This window comes from Rattus norvegicus, chromosome 20, assembly GCF_021556685.1.
Source record: "Rattus norvegicus strain SHRSP/BbbUtx chromosome 20, alternate assembly SHRSP_T2T, whole genome shotgun sequence".
In the NCBI taxonomy this organism is placed as follows: domain Eukaryota; kingdom Metazoa; phylum Chordata; class Mammalia; order Rodentia; family Muridae; genus Rattus; species Rattus norvegicus.
The window spans coordinates 45844548-45859917 of record NC_141553.1 but is presented as its reverse complement, the minus strand read 5'-3'; the positions used below and the strand labels follow the sequence as shown (position 1 = coordinate 45859917).

General features: G+C 42.1%; 1 protein-coding gene across 5 annotated transcripts; it reads left to right on the top strand.

The window, feature by feature from the left end:
- The first annotated feature begins 27 nt into the window (after window positions 1-27).
- On the top strand, window positions 28-13620 carry Fam229b (family with sequence similarity 229, member B). 5 transcript variants are annotated; one of them, XM_087596726.1, is made up of 5 exons: window positions 28-111; window positions 1533-1662; window positions 10331-10489; window positions 12259-12397; window positions 13404-13620. In XM_087596726.1, exons 4-5 carry the CDS (start codon window positions 12273-12275, stop codon window positions 13519-13521), a joined length of 243 nt encoding a protein of 80 aa, XP_087452852.1. In that variant the 5' UTR covers window positions 28-111; window positions 1533-1662; window positions 10331-10489; window positions 12259-12272; the 3' UTR covers window positions 13522-13620. The 5 variants fall into 5 exon arrangements, with proteins under 5 accessions (XP_087452852.1, XP_087452853.1, XP_087452854.1 ...); XM_087596727.1 differs by having other exon boundaries at window positions 28-122; window positions 10334-10489; XM_087596728.1 differs by having other exon boundaries at window positions 28-122.
- Window positions 13621-15370: the final 1750 nt, after the last annotated feature.

Here is a 15370-nt window from a genome sequence, read left to right as displayed (position 1 = left end):
TCCGCGCAAGCGCATTTGCGGCTAGCCGTTACCATAGCGACTGGGCCTCCGGCAGGTAAATCCTAGCTGCCCTGTCAACATCCTTGAGCATCTGCAGCTCCGGAGGCCCTGGTAACGGACGGGTAACTAGGTTTCGGAGTGGCATTTTAAATAAGGGACTTTAACATTGATCGCGGGCTTTGAGAGGCTCACAGTCTAAGCAGCCAGGGCAGTGGGTCCGATTCCTCGGGCTGTTGCCCGCTAGTGTCGTTATCTAACAGAAAACGAATGTCGAGGAGCGCGGAGAAACCCCAGACAGATAGGCTCATCCGAGAACAACGGAAGCTAGGTGCACTCAGATCCAATACCACAGCTAAGTTCAGAGGCCAAAGCGATATACCCCTCAAACTAACTTTTAAGATTTCCGGATAATTCAAAACATCCACACAGAACCAACTTCCAACAGCCAGCAATGCCATTGGAGATACATACACAAGGTGTACTCAAAAGACAGGGCCTAAAATATTGTGAGGCGCTGACAAGGAAAGCAGTAATAGTCAGTGGACGAGGGTCGAGGAAAAAAAGGAGAGATGGTTTAAAGGTTAAGGCATTTGATTTGATGTATTTACAATGTAGACGAGATTTTTTTTTTTTAAAAGACGGGTGGGGCACAAAGTTCGAAAATTCCGTTATTTTCAGACATTGAATTTTTACTGAACGAACCGAACGAGGCTTTAATTAAGAACTAAATTAAGAATTTAGGCCTGAGAGATGGCCCAGTCAGTAAAATGCCTGCCCCTGAAGCATAAGGGCATAAATGCAGACCCCAGCACTTAACAAAAGTAACCCTAGGCTTGGAAGGCTAGAGAAGGGCGGATCCCCCCAGAGTCTAGCAGAATCTGTGAGTGCCAGATTCAGGTTCAATAGATGACGATGTCTTAAAGAGTGAGATGAAGACACTTTAGTTCACGTCTCGCTTCCACGCATGCGCACACACGCAACCCCCTCAAGAACTATAATACGTTAATGAAATCAGTATTTTCCACAAAAATTCTGAGAAATTACAAAACCTTTAGTCTCCATTTAGCAAAAGCTAGATTATACTTGCTATTAATGTGTCGTGATGTGTGATATGATCCACGGGGTGATGTGACCCACAGTGATTGGTTGGTTAGAACACCTTATTCTGCCGCCCAGATAAAACCAGACTCTGCCCGTTATTACGCGGTTTTGAAAGATGTGAAGTTTGAAGTTGTAGTGGGGCATTTGTGTTGCTGAAATTTGTGTCCAAATTTCTGTTTGGGCGTCTTACACCTGGGTCCTTACACGTCTTGTACTTAAGGGGCAGATTTTAGCCAGGAAAAATTAGAAATTGCTGGATTTACTCTTGCCTGCTTCTTAGTAAGCATGCAGTAAGCTAGACACTTTAGGTCTTAATATCGAAGTCCCCAAATCTGGGGCTCCCAAAGTTTGATAGATACGTAGTCCGGGATGTTATTAGGTCGGAGTGACAGATGCTGGCGACAACGCATTCGGTGTTTTGGCCTTTGCAGAGCTCTGCCCATGCTGTAGTTCCGGTCATTCTCCAGAAGCCACGCAACAGCACGGAGTTGTGAGAAAGTCCTTACGAGTTTCACCGATAACCAGTCTGGAGTGAATCAGATGTGTCTGCTTCACGGCCAGGTGAGGTAGCACCTTCTATACCAGTCACACCAGTGTCTGCACGTTTAGGTTAGCCAAGATGGCAGAAACAGCTTAGATTTTTTTTTTTTTTTGTTAAGAAATTATTGAGACCTTTGGGATGCAATTGTACTACAGTGATAACAGGTTAATACATGAAATAAATTGAACCGGATTTTGCACGCTAAATAGAAGCAAAAGAAAAAAGTCAGCAGGGGTCACGTAGACCACTACAATAAAAGGAAGGGAAGGAGAAAGGAAAAAAGGAGGAAGAAAGGAAGATACTTTTACGATGGATAGCATGTAAGCTAAGAGGAGAAAAGAGAATTTACGTAAGTATTTTTGCACTGCAGAGATAAGCAAGGTAAGAACACAGTAACACCGTATTGAAAAAATACAAGCTGAGTTTTGCCCGTCTACTACCCTGTGCCCAGGACTTGGCACCTTATCCACCATGTGGCAGATAGTAAATAAGTGTTGACTGCAAATGAAATAAAACTGAGGTGAAAGAAGGAAGGAAACAAAGATCAAAGCACCAGAAAGGATTAGAAACACGTTTAAAAACCACGGCAAAAGCGGACTAGAGGACTGAAACCAAATCACTGACGTAGAGGACAGGCTTGAAGTAATCCGAGAACGCTGAGTGAGGGAAAGGCACACTGATTGAAACTATTAGACATAAATATTCATGGTGGAGCCAAAATGCTCAGCATAAGATTAATAACCCTGAAATAGAGAACACAGGATGTACAAGGACAAATGTTCTCAATGATATAAAAACGATGAAAAACCGTATGGGTTAAAAGGATGCGCCATATCCCACTGGAATGTACCCACAGAGCATCAACAGCCATGACCTGAGCAAGAAGCAAGGAGTAGGGTGGGCAGAAACTGATTAGGCTCCTTTATTCTGGTCTATAACAGGGCGCATCTGTATATGCAACTGTAATGTTTCAGCAGTTGGAGATTCTGTCCTAATCCCAAGGCAAAATTCATTTAATAGGGCTAGAGAGAAGGCTCATCTGTTAAGAGCACTGGCTGCTCATCCAAAGGTCCCGAGTTTAATTCCCAGCAACAACATAGTGGCTCACAGCCATCTGTAATGAGATCTGATGTTGTCCTCTGTCTGATGCGCTCTTCTGTTATGCAAGCACACATGCAAATGGAGTGCTCATATATATATATATATACACATATATGTATATGTTTATATATGTATGTATGTGTGTGTGAATAAATCTTTAAAATTTAATAATTAAAAAAATGAAATTAAAGTCAGCAACTGAAACCTCAATTGCAGAATCAAATGTTCTGACAGGTGCAATTTAAAAATACACTTATTTGGTACATGCTGAGGGATGGCCATAGGAAATATTAAAAATCATAAGAATCATAAAAATTCTATAAGAAGCAGAAAGTTTTGCACATACAGCACACTGCGTCTCAAATCCGAGCTGAGATGTTTCTGGCATTGTGTGTCTTGATAGTGGGAAAGTGTCGGTGCGTGTAGTGTGCTCAGAACCAAGGCTGCAGTGAAATCGCCTGGTACACGATCTGCGAGCACTGCCAGACACTGTCAGATTTATTCGGTGTTTGATTGCTGTGTGTTTAGAAACCTTTGACGGTGGCTAAATGTCTCATTTGGTTACGTGATTTCAGTTAGGAAGCCACAGTCAAACATCAGTACTGGGCATCAATGAAAAACCTCTACAGAGGTGTAAGGAGAGTAAAGTTCAGAGAAAATCTATGGTTTCCCAAGTTGTCACACACAGAGAGCTTGATGTTGTGGTCACCTATCCACATTTATTCTTGTGGCACACTGTCATTTCTGAGCCATCGCTTGGGTAAGTTGGCAGTCAGCAGCAGATATCATGTTAATAGATTGTCTTCTGACCTTTGTAACACTGAAGTCCAGCGGATGACCTGGATGGCAGGATTACAGTTTTCTTTAATTTTTTTCAGGCCAGGCGTGGTGACAAGTCCCTATATTTTGGCATTTGGGAGGTAGATAAGCAGAATCTCTGTGGGTTTGAGTCCTGCCTGGTCTACCCAGTGAGTGCTAGGGCTGCCCAGGCTGCACAGTGAGACCCTTTCAGAGAGGAATACGTAGGTCACTGTCCTTTAAGCTTTGGGTAACCAACTCCCTGTCAACTGCCGTCGGATCAGTGACGCGCAGTGACTATGTCAGTGTCTGTGTGGACCCGAGTCTGAACAAACCAGGATGGACTTTGTAATGCTGTAGAAGCCCTTCCAATTTCAGTGGCCTCTAAGAACAGATGTCTTGTCATTCAGTGCACGTCACTCAGGGCTGTCTAGTGAGTACACTTCGCTGTGCCCTGTCTGATGAGCTACCATTACTTGGTCCATTGCTGGTTTATCTTAATCAATGAATAATAGTTGGACACATTTCCTGGGTGCAGTTGGTATATGTTTATGTTATTTGGTGATAAAATTTACATATATTACCTCATATACTTTTTTTTCTAGTGAGAACACTTAAAATTATCAATTTGAAACTTACTATAATAATCTCCATGGTGGGTTGGGAATTTAGCTCAGTGGTAGAGCGCTTGCCTAGCAAGCACAAGGCCCTGGGTTCGGTCCCCAGCTCCGAAAAAAAAAAAAGAAAAAAGAAAAAAAAATAATCTCCATGGTGTTCAGACAATTCCTAAAAGTTTTCCACCTACTGAAACTTTATAACCCTCTCTGGTAATCGCCATTTCACTCTTTCCTTACATGGTTAACCTTTTAGCTCCCAGCACACAAGTGGGGCTTGTAGAATATATTTAGCTCTGCCTGGCTTATTTCATTAATGTAATGTCTTGAGAGGCTCATTCACGTTGTTGTAAATGGCAGGAATTTCCCTTTTTCCTTCTCTCCTTGTACTGGAATTGAAGCCGGGGTCTTGTACACGCCAGGCAAGTGCTTTACCACCAAGCTCTACCACCAACTTAGGATTTCTTTTTCTTCTTCTTTTTAAAAATACTGATTAATATTCCATATAGTAAATTAATTCACAAGGTAGGGTCCAGTTTGCATTCACAACATCATAAGCAAAGGCTTCTTATACTCCACAGATTATTGAATTAAGTAGCAAAGATTAAGACTAAATGAAAGGTTCTGGTGATGTAGCCTAAGAAAGATAAAACCAGAAAGAGCCATGCTGTTTCTATATTCCAAACCAAAGCTCAGAAGGTCTCAGAAGACTTAAAAATGAAATGATCGTGCAATGTAAAATTTCCATTGTCTGGCATTCAGATCAATGCAAAGACATCCATGACCAGGAGAAAATCCATTGAAAAGAGAGCCACGAAGGGGGCACGGAGGAAAGAATTAGTAAGCAGAAACAGTAGCCCTCCGTTATAAATACACCACATGTTCCAGGAGGCGAAAGGGAGCATGGGCAGACTAAGGGATGACTGATAAGAAGAATCTCACGGCGGGGCTTCAGGAGGTAAAAAAGAGCAGTGTCTAAGGAATAATGAAGGAATTAAGAACAGATTACACATTGCAAACCCAAAAGCAGCAGTGAAAACTAGAGAATGAAAGCAGACCTCTAACAAGGGAGACTGAGGGCTGTGGGACACATTTAGACAGCTTAAAATACAGGGAATCAGAGTTCCAAAAGGGACAAGAAGCACTTGGAGAAATACTGGCTGAAACCATTCCAACTATGATAAACACTATGGACCCACAGTTTCAAAAGGGTTGATTTATTTTAGACGTCAGAAGCAAGATGAGCATGACTCCTACGCCCTACAATCAAATTGCTTAGTGTCAGTGAAAAAGGTAAACTAGCAGAGAGAAAAGACTCGCTATATAGAGAAATAAAAAGAATATTATCCGAGTTCCCCCTCTTGCTCCTCCTCCTCCTGCTCCTGCTCCTGCTCCTGCTCCTCCTCCTCCTCCTCCTCCTCCTCCTCCTCCTCCTCCTCCTCCTCCTCCTCCTCCTCCTCCCCCTCCCCCTTTTCTTCCTCTTCTTTCTTCAGAGATGGTCTGTCAGAGCCCTGTCTACTCTGGAACTCACTATGTAGATCAATCGAGCTTACAGATCTGCCTGCCTCTGTCTCCCTTTGCGGGCGTTAAAGGCACGCGCTAGCACACCTGGCCACATCAGACTTCTTATTAGAAGAAGTGAAAGCCAGGGAATAGTGGAGCAAAATCTGGAAAGCACTTAAAACAATCAAAAGAAAACAAAGCTATCAACTTTGGATTTTGCATTCAGTAGAAATGCCGTGCAAAAATTAAAGGGGTACAAAGCTTGGATGAATATAACCGACTAGCCCTGTTTAATGAAATCTGGTGGCCATTCCTGGTTGTCAGCTTGACTACATCTGGAAGGAACTACAGTCCAGAACTGGCTCGCCTGTGATCCAGATCTTGAGGCTGGAAGACACAGGTTTCTGACCTGGATCTTGGCCATGAAAAGCTTAGGTCCAGACAAGGTAGTACATGCCTTAAATCCCAGGAGAATAAGGCAAGGAGATCTCTGGATTCGCAAGTCCCAGGTCCAGGTGTACACACCATTGTTCTGGGCCACACCTTCTGCTGGACATCGGAAGAAGGCAGATTCGTCTCGACAGCTTGCGTTTACCTGCCAGCACATCCGTTGGAGTCCACTTCTACAGAAGAGCAGCTGAGACACCCAGCCTCGTGGGGCTGGGCAGCTACTAGGTCCTTGGACTTCCCATCCACAGCTGCCCACTGTTGGGTTAGTTGGACTGCAGCCTGTACGTCATCACGATAAGTTCCCTTAATATACAGGACTGTTCCATAAGTTCTGGGACTCTAGAGAACCCTGACATACAAAATCCTCCAGGCGAAAGGGAAAAATTGATGAAAACCTGGACCCACTTCATGGTATAGAAAATATTGAAAATGATAAGTAAGTATATGTCTATTGCATTAAAAATCTCCCCAAAAGATATTGCTAAGTGAGACATTGGCATGTCGCATCATTCACAGTCTAGGTACAAGTAAACATAAAATCAGCTTTTAATTTAATTTTATATTTATAGTTTATTAAGGTAACAGGACAAATAAAATATACTTCATTAGATTACTTTACAATATAAAGTGGCATATAAAGTCATTTGAAGGAAGACCATAAAATTAAAAAAAATGTCTCCCAGGGTTCCTTGCCACCCCTCCCCCTGTCGCCTCTGATCAGTGGGCACGTTAAAAACTAAGCATACAGAAGTGAGTAGCTGTGTCAGTCAACTGGTTACCTTTAAAGAACACGTCACCCAACAGTAGCAAAGGATACATGCTTCCCTGTATATGTGGAACATTGCTAAGGCTGTCCATATTCTAGCCACAAAGCCAGTTAAAAATTCAGGTAATTTGAGATACTTGCTGATAAAATAGGATTAAGGATGTTTCAGTGGTTAAGAACACTTAAGTTTTTTTCTGGAGGAACTGAGTGTCAGTATACACAGTAGATAGCATCTTAGTCGGGGTTTCTATTCCTGCACAAACATCATGACCAAGAAGCAAGTTGGGGAGGAAAGGGTTTATTCAGCTCACACTTCCACATCACTGTTCATCCCCAAAGGAAGTCAGGACTGGAACTCACGCAGGTCAGGAAGCAGGAGCTGAAGCAGAGGCCGTGGAGGGATGTTTCCTACTGGCTTGCTTCCCCTGGCTTGCTCAGCTTGCTCTCTTATAGAACCCAGGACCACCAGCCCAGGGATGGCTCCACCCACAATGGGTCCTCCCCACTCGATCACTAATTGAGAAAATGCCTTACAGCTGGGTCTCATGGAGGCATTTTCTCAACGGAGGCTCCTTTCTCTGTGACAACTCCAGCTTGTGTCAAGTGGACACACAGAACCAGCCAGTACAGATGACTTAGCACTTCCTGTGTCTCCCATTCCAGAGAATCCAGTGTCCTCTTCTGACAGACGCAGGCAGAAAGACACCTCCACAGACACATACTGTCAAGGAATAACCATTCTAGAATATACCCCCACAGACAGACATGATATAGGCAAATGTAAAGAAAAATTAGTCTGAAGGGAGAGATGAGTGGATCTCTATGAGTTCGAGGTCATCCCAGGCTACATAGTGAGATCCATGGCAGGCAAGGTTGCATAATGAATTCCTGCTTCTAAACAAACAAACAAAAAGTAAAATAATTCTCAGATATTAGAAAAATAATATAGGGCAAAGGCAAATATTTTTTGTTTTGCTTTTGAGACAGAGCCTCACTGGCTTGGAACTTGCAGTCACCCTGCTTCAACTTCCCATGGGTTGTACACATGTATAGTCATGCCAGAATTTAACTTTTATATGCATTAAAAAATTAAGGAAAAATTAACTGACAGAAAAGTGCAAAAAATTTAACATTTGTGAGTTCAGGTAAAGTAGTTCTTTGTTGGATATTTATAGACTTAAATATGCTGGAACAGATGAGAAGTCCTAAGACAATGACTGGAGTTTTACCTTTAGAAACTAGAAGAAAAGCAAACTAAGTCAAGCTTGGTGGTGCATGTCTTTAATCCAGCACTCCTGAAGCACAGACAGTGTCCGTGAGTTCTAGGCCAGTCTAGTCTGCATAGCAAGTTCCAGAACACCCAAAACTACACATGGAGACCTGTCTGAAAACAAAATGAAAGAAAAAATGTAAGAAGGAGAAAGGAAAGGAAAGGAGGCAAGGAAGAAAGAAAAAGAAGTAAATTAAACACGCACACACACACACACACACACACACACACACACACACACACACACACAGGAAAAGGGAAACCATAAGAGTGGAGTAGAGATCAAACCTATATATAGAAAGAACAACATTTTTAATGAAAAAAAATCAATGAAATTTGTGTCCCGAGAAATTAAATTTTTTTTGACAGGTTCTGTTCCTAAGACAGACTCTAAAGTTTTTAACTTGGTTTCCTTCTTCTCAGTGACAGAACCTGTACTCATCTCTCGGACCGCATTTCTCTGATCTTTCTTTTTAAACTGGCAAAGGACCTCAGCATATGCTATCGCTTGCTCCCTAACCATCCACATGTCTTTGCCCCACCCAATTCTGTGTAGTTACTGCCTATTGATCTTTTACATTTAGAGCGACTGTTCTCAACTAGAATTTATCCTAACCTGTAAAGTCTACTAGAGCGGAAACTGTATTTTCTTTTTTTTGGCTCAGTCTTTTTAATATTTAACATGGACGTAGCTCATGGTAGAATGTCAGGAAAAATTGCTGGATGAAGTATAATAATAGTTAAGCTTTTGGGGGATTAATTTTTGTATTTTATGAATATTACAGTTATCGAAAGATCATTACTTGGGGGCTTAGAACATATGTAGAGATTTTGCCATCCTTTTATTCCTTATTTATACTTATGTATCTATTGCCTTGTGGATACTGCTGGAGGTCAAGCCCATGTGGTCTTATGATCTATTACACGGTGTTGCCAATTTTCACTGGTAAGTCTACTGTTTGATTTCATTATGCCAGCTGCACAGAAAACCTGACGATCTGTGCCAAATCATGTAAAACAAAACTAAAAGGCCTTAAAGAATAGTAGCCTCGAAGATACTTCACTCTGGGTGTAAAGCCATTTTACAGATAAGCTTTTGGTGACCTGCTTAGAATTTCAGTGCTAACATCCTGTCAAAATTCGTATTGAATTTTGATCACCAAACCTGCCATCTTTCCGATGTTATCTTGCCTCAAACACACTAACTTAAACTTTGTTGCCATTTTAAGAAACTGTTTAGATGTTAGTCATGCCAGCTAACAAAGGGTGGGTAGCAGTTATGTCAGTTGTCTGACTGTGACACAGTTGAACTAAGTTTTCCTTAAGATGAACTTGTGATCCATGTATTCATCCACAGAAGATAGAGGTAAGATTTTTATCCAACATAAACTTCACTCCTAGAACAGATGCCTGGTTTTTTGTAGCCCAAGTTATGAAGCCCAACAGCAGGTAGGGGCTGAGTATAATGTGTGGTGGCAAAGAGTTTCATAAACTTAAAAATTCTTGCTAGCATTCAACACTTAGTCACTAGCTATGAAAACTGAACAAGTTGTTAGTTAAAGATTATTATTGTCTGGCTTACAGGTTAAACTAAAAACATTACATAGTAGGGCAGATATTGAGTGAAGCAAGCAGAGACTACCGAGTCCTAAAGATAGGATCAACAGCAGAGACTAGAACAAGGAAATAGAGTAGCAAGAGTGGACAAAGTGTAGTCCTCCCTCCACAACTCTCATTCCCTCCATTTGGGAGTGTCAAGGCTGTCTGGATGACACAGAAAAGAGAGGTGGTCCAGGCATTACCAGAAATATCCCAGGACACGGAAGAATTCCCAGTAAGATGGGATCCATATGTGAAAATCTCTCCTCAGCCTTTAGCTGAGATCAGGCTTAGACACAGAGAACTTTGGTCTGAGTTTCAAGAGTCTGAGTGGGAGGATGGTGTGGACAGAAGGGAGTACTTGTTGTTGATAAGAGCAAGTCTGGGAGGGGAAGATGAAGAGGAAGTGGTGTATGAGGTGGGGAGAATCAGGAGTGTGACTTTGTGCAAATTGATTAGTTCTAGGTCTACACAGATTAAGATGTAATGTTGAAAATAAGGCACCGACAAGAATAAACCTCTAAAACAGTTTAATTGAACATTCATCCTGTTACCAGAGATATGAACCGAGCTGCTTGATTTGTTAGCAGGCAGGAAGCTATGTGAAGGAATCTTCTGATGTCATAATTCTGGGTGTCACTGGAACATTTGGTCACCATTCCTTTGGCAAGTCTAGCCTTCTATGGAAAGTCAGTAGAAGCAATTGATTTATTCACCTCTACAGGAATCAGACTTGGCCTATTTTGGTAAGTCTACGTCTCCTTGAACAAGTTAGCTAAGGCTTAATTTTCTACAGACAGTTACACAAAGCCATAGGTGACAATGTTTACACAAGATCTTCACTGAATAATGCCCCCCTTCTTGATAATGGCCACACTCTGCTAATCAAATTCTTGAAACTTAAAAGATTGGTTTTATTATTGCTTTCAATAAATATTTACTTATTATGAATAGAATATCAGCCATAAGAAATATTTTAAAGACATTTTTATCTTTCTTATTCCTTGTATATTAATGCAGACATGTTAATTTATTCAAGATAGTTATTAAATGTCCACTGTGCGCCCAAACTCATCTAGCTATAAAGAATTAAATGGTGACAAAGATGGTTAGTTAAAACATTTATTAAAGTAATTAGCACAGTGTTTCTCAACAGGGAGAAATTTTGCTTTTCTTTCCTACCAGGGGATACGTGGTAATGTCTGGGGACATTTCAAAAAAGAAAAACTATCAAAACACTGGGAGAAGGTTGTTGTTGACATCTAGTGGGTGAATCTGAGGAACATTTTACAATGCCTATGATGGCCTACCTTGTCCAGCTTTGAAACTTGTGGTCTCAAAGGTCCGCTGTACCCTGATTAGAGATCCTGAATTAGAATAACTGTTACAGAACACACACACACACACACACACACACACACACACACACACACACACAGAGAGAGAGAGAGAGAGAGAGAGAGAGAGAGAGAGAGAGAGAGAGCTGTGAAGACTTAGTAAGGGTGGTTATGGGAGAGCTCTTTCTCTTGGAAAGGGAAATGTGAAGTCAGATTTGGATGAATTCACTCTAGCAAGTCAAAGAAGGAGCTGTGGGCTGGGGAGAGTCCCAGGCACAGGAATTAGTAGAGAGTAATGAACTTATTTGAGAAAGTGTATTGTGTATACTTAATCTCTGCCATTTACATGTGTTTACTAATGCTGGGCATCTATAATTAATACCACTTATCTCTAACTGAGCGCTTACTGTGTGCCAGGCATGGTATTCACGTGATTATCTCCTTTAAACCTATTATCTGAAAGCAGATATTATCAACTTCCCCTTTAGGAATATAGACAAGTTGCCAGGCACTGGTTACAAATGCCTTTAATCCCAGCACTCAGGAGGCAAAGGCAGGAGGCAGGTGGATCTCTAAGTTTTGAGGCCAGTCTACTCTACAAAGTGAGTTCTAGGACAGTCAAGGCTATACAGAGAAACCCTGTCTCAGAGGGGGAGGGGGAAGGAAGAGGGGAAGAGGGAGAGGAGGGAGGGAGAGGGAGAGAGGGAGGGGAGGGAAGGGACAAGTTAAGTGTTTATTCTCAAATATCCACTTTCTTAACTAATGTACTATGACATAGGAGATGGGTAGACTAAATGGTTATGGGAACAAAATGTTTATTCTACTCAAAAAGCCTCCATTAGTGGAGAGGCATAGAAGGGGAGGGAATGAAGACTCAAACTTGCTGATTTCAATAATCATGGGAAGAAAAATTGACCTTTTCTTTCCCCACAGTATAGATATCACTGTTAACCACAGGCTAACCACAATGTAGGCACAGGTTGCTCATACTTCTCAGGGGCCATTTTGAATGGGACATAAGAGTCCAAATTGTTCGTTGTATAATTAACTTTTATAGATTTTTTTTTCAGATGTCACCTTCTGAACATTTTTGTATACTTGTAAGAAAATTGAAGCACTAAAATTGTCAACTTATCTTTGAAGATAAGCACCATTGTTATTTTAACTTTGTATCGTAGGATTTCAGTGAATTATGCCTTTTCGGTTTGGGACCCAGCCAAGGAGGTTTCCAGTGGAAGGAGGAGACTCTTCAATTGAGCTAGAATCAGGCCTGAGCTCCAGTGCTTCCTGTAATGGGAAAGAGACGTCACCCAACAGGTGAATATCTTGCCAAATGAGGATGTGGGTGCTGGCTATCAGTAGGGTGAGCACTGACACCTGAATTAGCAGAAACAAGTTAAACCTAGGGATTCAAGCGCTGCTATGTTTGAGTTAGGACCAACAAGAGCCCAGATTTTAAGTCTGTATTTTGTAATTTTGTGAGTCTACACCAATCCTTCCTCTGACGCATACATTTTTATCTAGATTGTGTCTATATTTTCAAGGCCGACATCAGATCACCAGTATACTTCTGTGTAGGGCACTGCTCAAGGTCTAAGAGTACAAATGCAAAGACAGATGGGGACCTCTCCCTGGTGTCGCTTGCGTTAGACCATTGGCTGAGGCAATGGTTGCGTGTGAGAGCGCTTCGAGAGAAGCTGCTTTTACAGGATTGAAGCAAACCATCAGAAACGGGATTTGCTTCACTTTCCTGCTGTTTGCCATTGTGGAACAGTAAATAGTACACTCCTAATGCTCTTAGTGGATTAGACATTTTCAGTCACAGTTAAGCTTAGGAAGGTAGGTACTTTAAAAGTTAGACTTACTTGTGGATGGGAAAGGCTCAGATCTCCAGGGAGTGTCAGAAAAGGAACCCAGACTAGATGCTTTTAAGGGTATTTTAACTCTGAGGTTCTACCAACATTTGAGCATTAGTCTGCTAGCTCTCACTCCACAAGTGTATTGAAATTACTCAGCCAAAGCGATTGAAGGTTCATATCTGAATTTACACACCGTTATCACTTATTTATATTCATGCATTTTTGCCATTTGATAATTACTGCAAACCTTGAGAATGAACATCTGGAACATTAATAATCTGGGAACAGGTACATGGTGATTGTTGTGTATAGATTCTCATCAGAACCTCTGATTATACATTTTTGTGACCTTGAAAGGCTTCAGAGAGATCTTAAACAGTTGAAAAGATATTGAAATTTTTCCTTGCTTGAAAGTATTTTCCTGTCTTGTATCTTAACTACCTATCATTTGCCTTTTCACTCAGGCAACTCCGAAGATGCCCCGGAAGTCATTGCCTGACAATAACTGATGTTCCCATCACCGTCTATGCAACAATGAGAAAGCCACCTGCGCAAAGCAGCAAGGAAATGCGTCCCAAATAGCATCATTAAGTCTTCTGTCGAGGGTTGACTAGGTCAAGGGTAATGGGCCAGTATCATCTCGTGGTCTGCCTGGTAAACAAATAAAGGTGGTGGCACTGATTGGGTGATGACAAGAGTTGACTATTCAATTTTAATAAGAACAAAAGGTGTGGCCAGTAGAGCACTAAGTAAGCCATTGGTTGTGTCTGACAAGTCAGCCTACTTCACAGTACTTTAGAGGCCACCTTGCTCCCTGCAGATTGGGTGGTCCTAAGGACCACAGATGTGTATCAAAGAAGCAGCACTCCTTGGAGAAAGAAAACTCTTACCTAGGTCAAATTTGCCAAGGATAAGAAAGGAATGGCAAGAGGCTTGTCATAAAGGACCCCAGAGCTCATCCCAGGTGGGAGTGATTGGTGTCTCAACCACGGTGGGACGTCCTTTCCTCCTCCCTTCTTCCCTCTCTCCTGCTACCTCTCCCTCCTTGGCTTCCTCCCTCTTCCTTTCCTCTTCTAGGGGCTCCCATATGCTGGGAAGCTCTTTGCCACTGAGTTACATTGTAAGCTAAAAAGACTGGATATCACTCACTCTGAAAGCAGGAAAAAAGTGAAAAGAAATACATACAATAGACTTAAATCCTATCACTTACGTAGTTGTATCAATTACAAAAGGTCTAAACTTCAATTGCAAGACAAAGACGGCCATATTGGCCCGAAAAAGGAATGTAAGCATCAGCTGTTTATGTCACTTTACATCTGAGACTCAAAAGTCTAAAAGGACTGGGGCTGGAGAGATGGCTCAGTGGTTGGCAATACTGGCTGCTCTTCCAGAGGCCTGGGTTCAGTTCCCCAGCACTCATGACTCAGTGTTCTCAGACCCGTTGGTGATTCCTGTCCTTGGGGATCTGATTTCCTCCTCTGACATCTGTGGGCTGTACACACATGTGGGCCCTGGACCCATGTACTGCACACACATACATGCAGATGAAACACCCACACACATAAATACTTTTTATAAAGTAGAAAAGGATACAAATAGAATACCATGCAAACATTAATCAAAAGAAGGTGGAGTAACGATATTAATAATTACATAAAGCTTCAAAGTGCACCGAACCACAGGAACGGATGAAACTGAGTCACTCCACGTTTACAGTATAGACTTCGAGTGGTGGGATAAGGAAGCAATCATTGAAGACAGAGAAAACAGGGTTCATTTGTACAGAACGCCACCTCACAAAGCCAGAATGCTCACGAACACTGCAGACCACACTGTGGCCATCAAATCTCAGAAAGTTGAAAAGCATTAAGAATTCACAGTGTATTCAAAATGTATCCAGCAAATGAAAAAGTTGGAAATAACAAAGACGCTCAGAGAATTTCCAAACTCCAAATTTAAAATAACACAGGCAGTGAGAGAAGGCAGTTTGAGCTGAGATAAAGCACACATCAAAATATCTGAGTTTTAGCTATAGTGGAGCCTAGAATGGGAGCGTTCCCTTAGTCCATTAGAAGGGAGAAGCCGGGCGTGGCGGCACAGCTTAGAATGCCAGCAGGCCAGTGAGGAGGATAGGCACAACTTCGAGGCCACTGTGGGCTGTAAGACTCAAAACAAAATGATGACAATGACAGCAGCAGAAGCAGCAGCAGCAGCAAAATCCCCAAAGCAAAATGAGAGGTTGAGGTGAAGGTAATCAAACCCCACTTTGAAAGGTAAGCAGAGAGAAAGCTGGCGAGATGGCTCAGCAGGTGAAGGTGCTACCGAGGCTGCTCGAGTTAGGTCCCCAGGAGCCTGAGGGTAAAAGGAGAGAACTGACTCCCACAAGTCACCTCTGGCCTCGGCACATGCATCCAAGCACCCGTGCCCACAC

Excerpts from the sequence above, each read along its gene's own strand:
- Fam229b (XM_087596726.1), top strand. The coding sequence starts at position 12,273 with ATGCCTTTTCGGTTTGGGACCCAGCCAAGGAGGTTTCCAGTGGAAGGA. Across the intron at positions 12,398-13,403 it reads AAAGAGACGTCACCCAACAG|GCAACTCCGAAGATGCCCCG; the intron begins GTGAATATCTTG and ends CTTTTCACTCAG.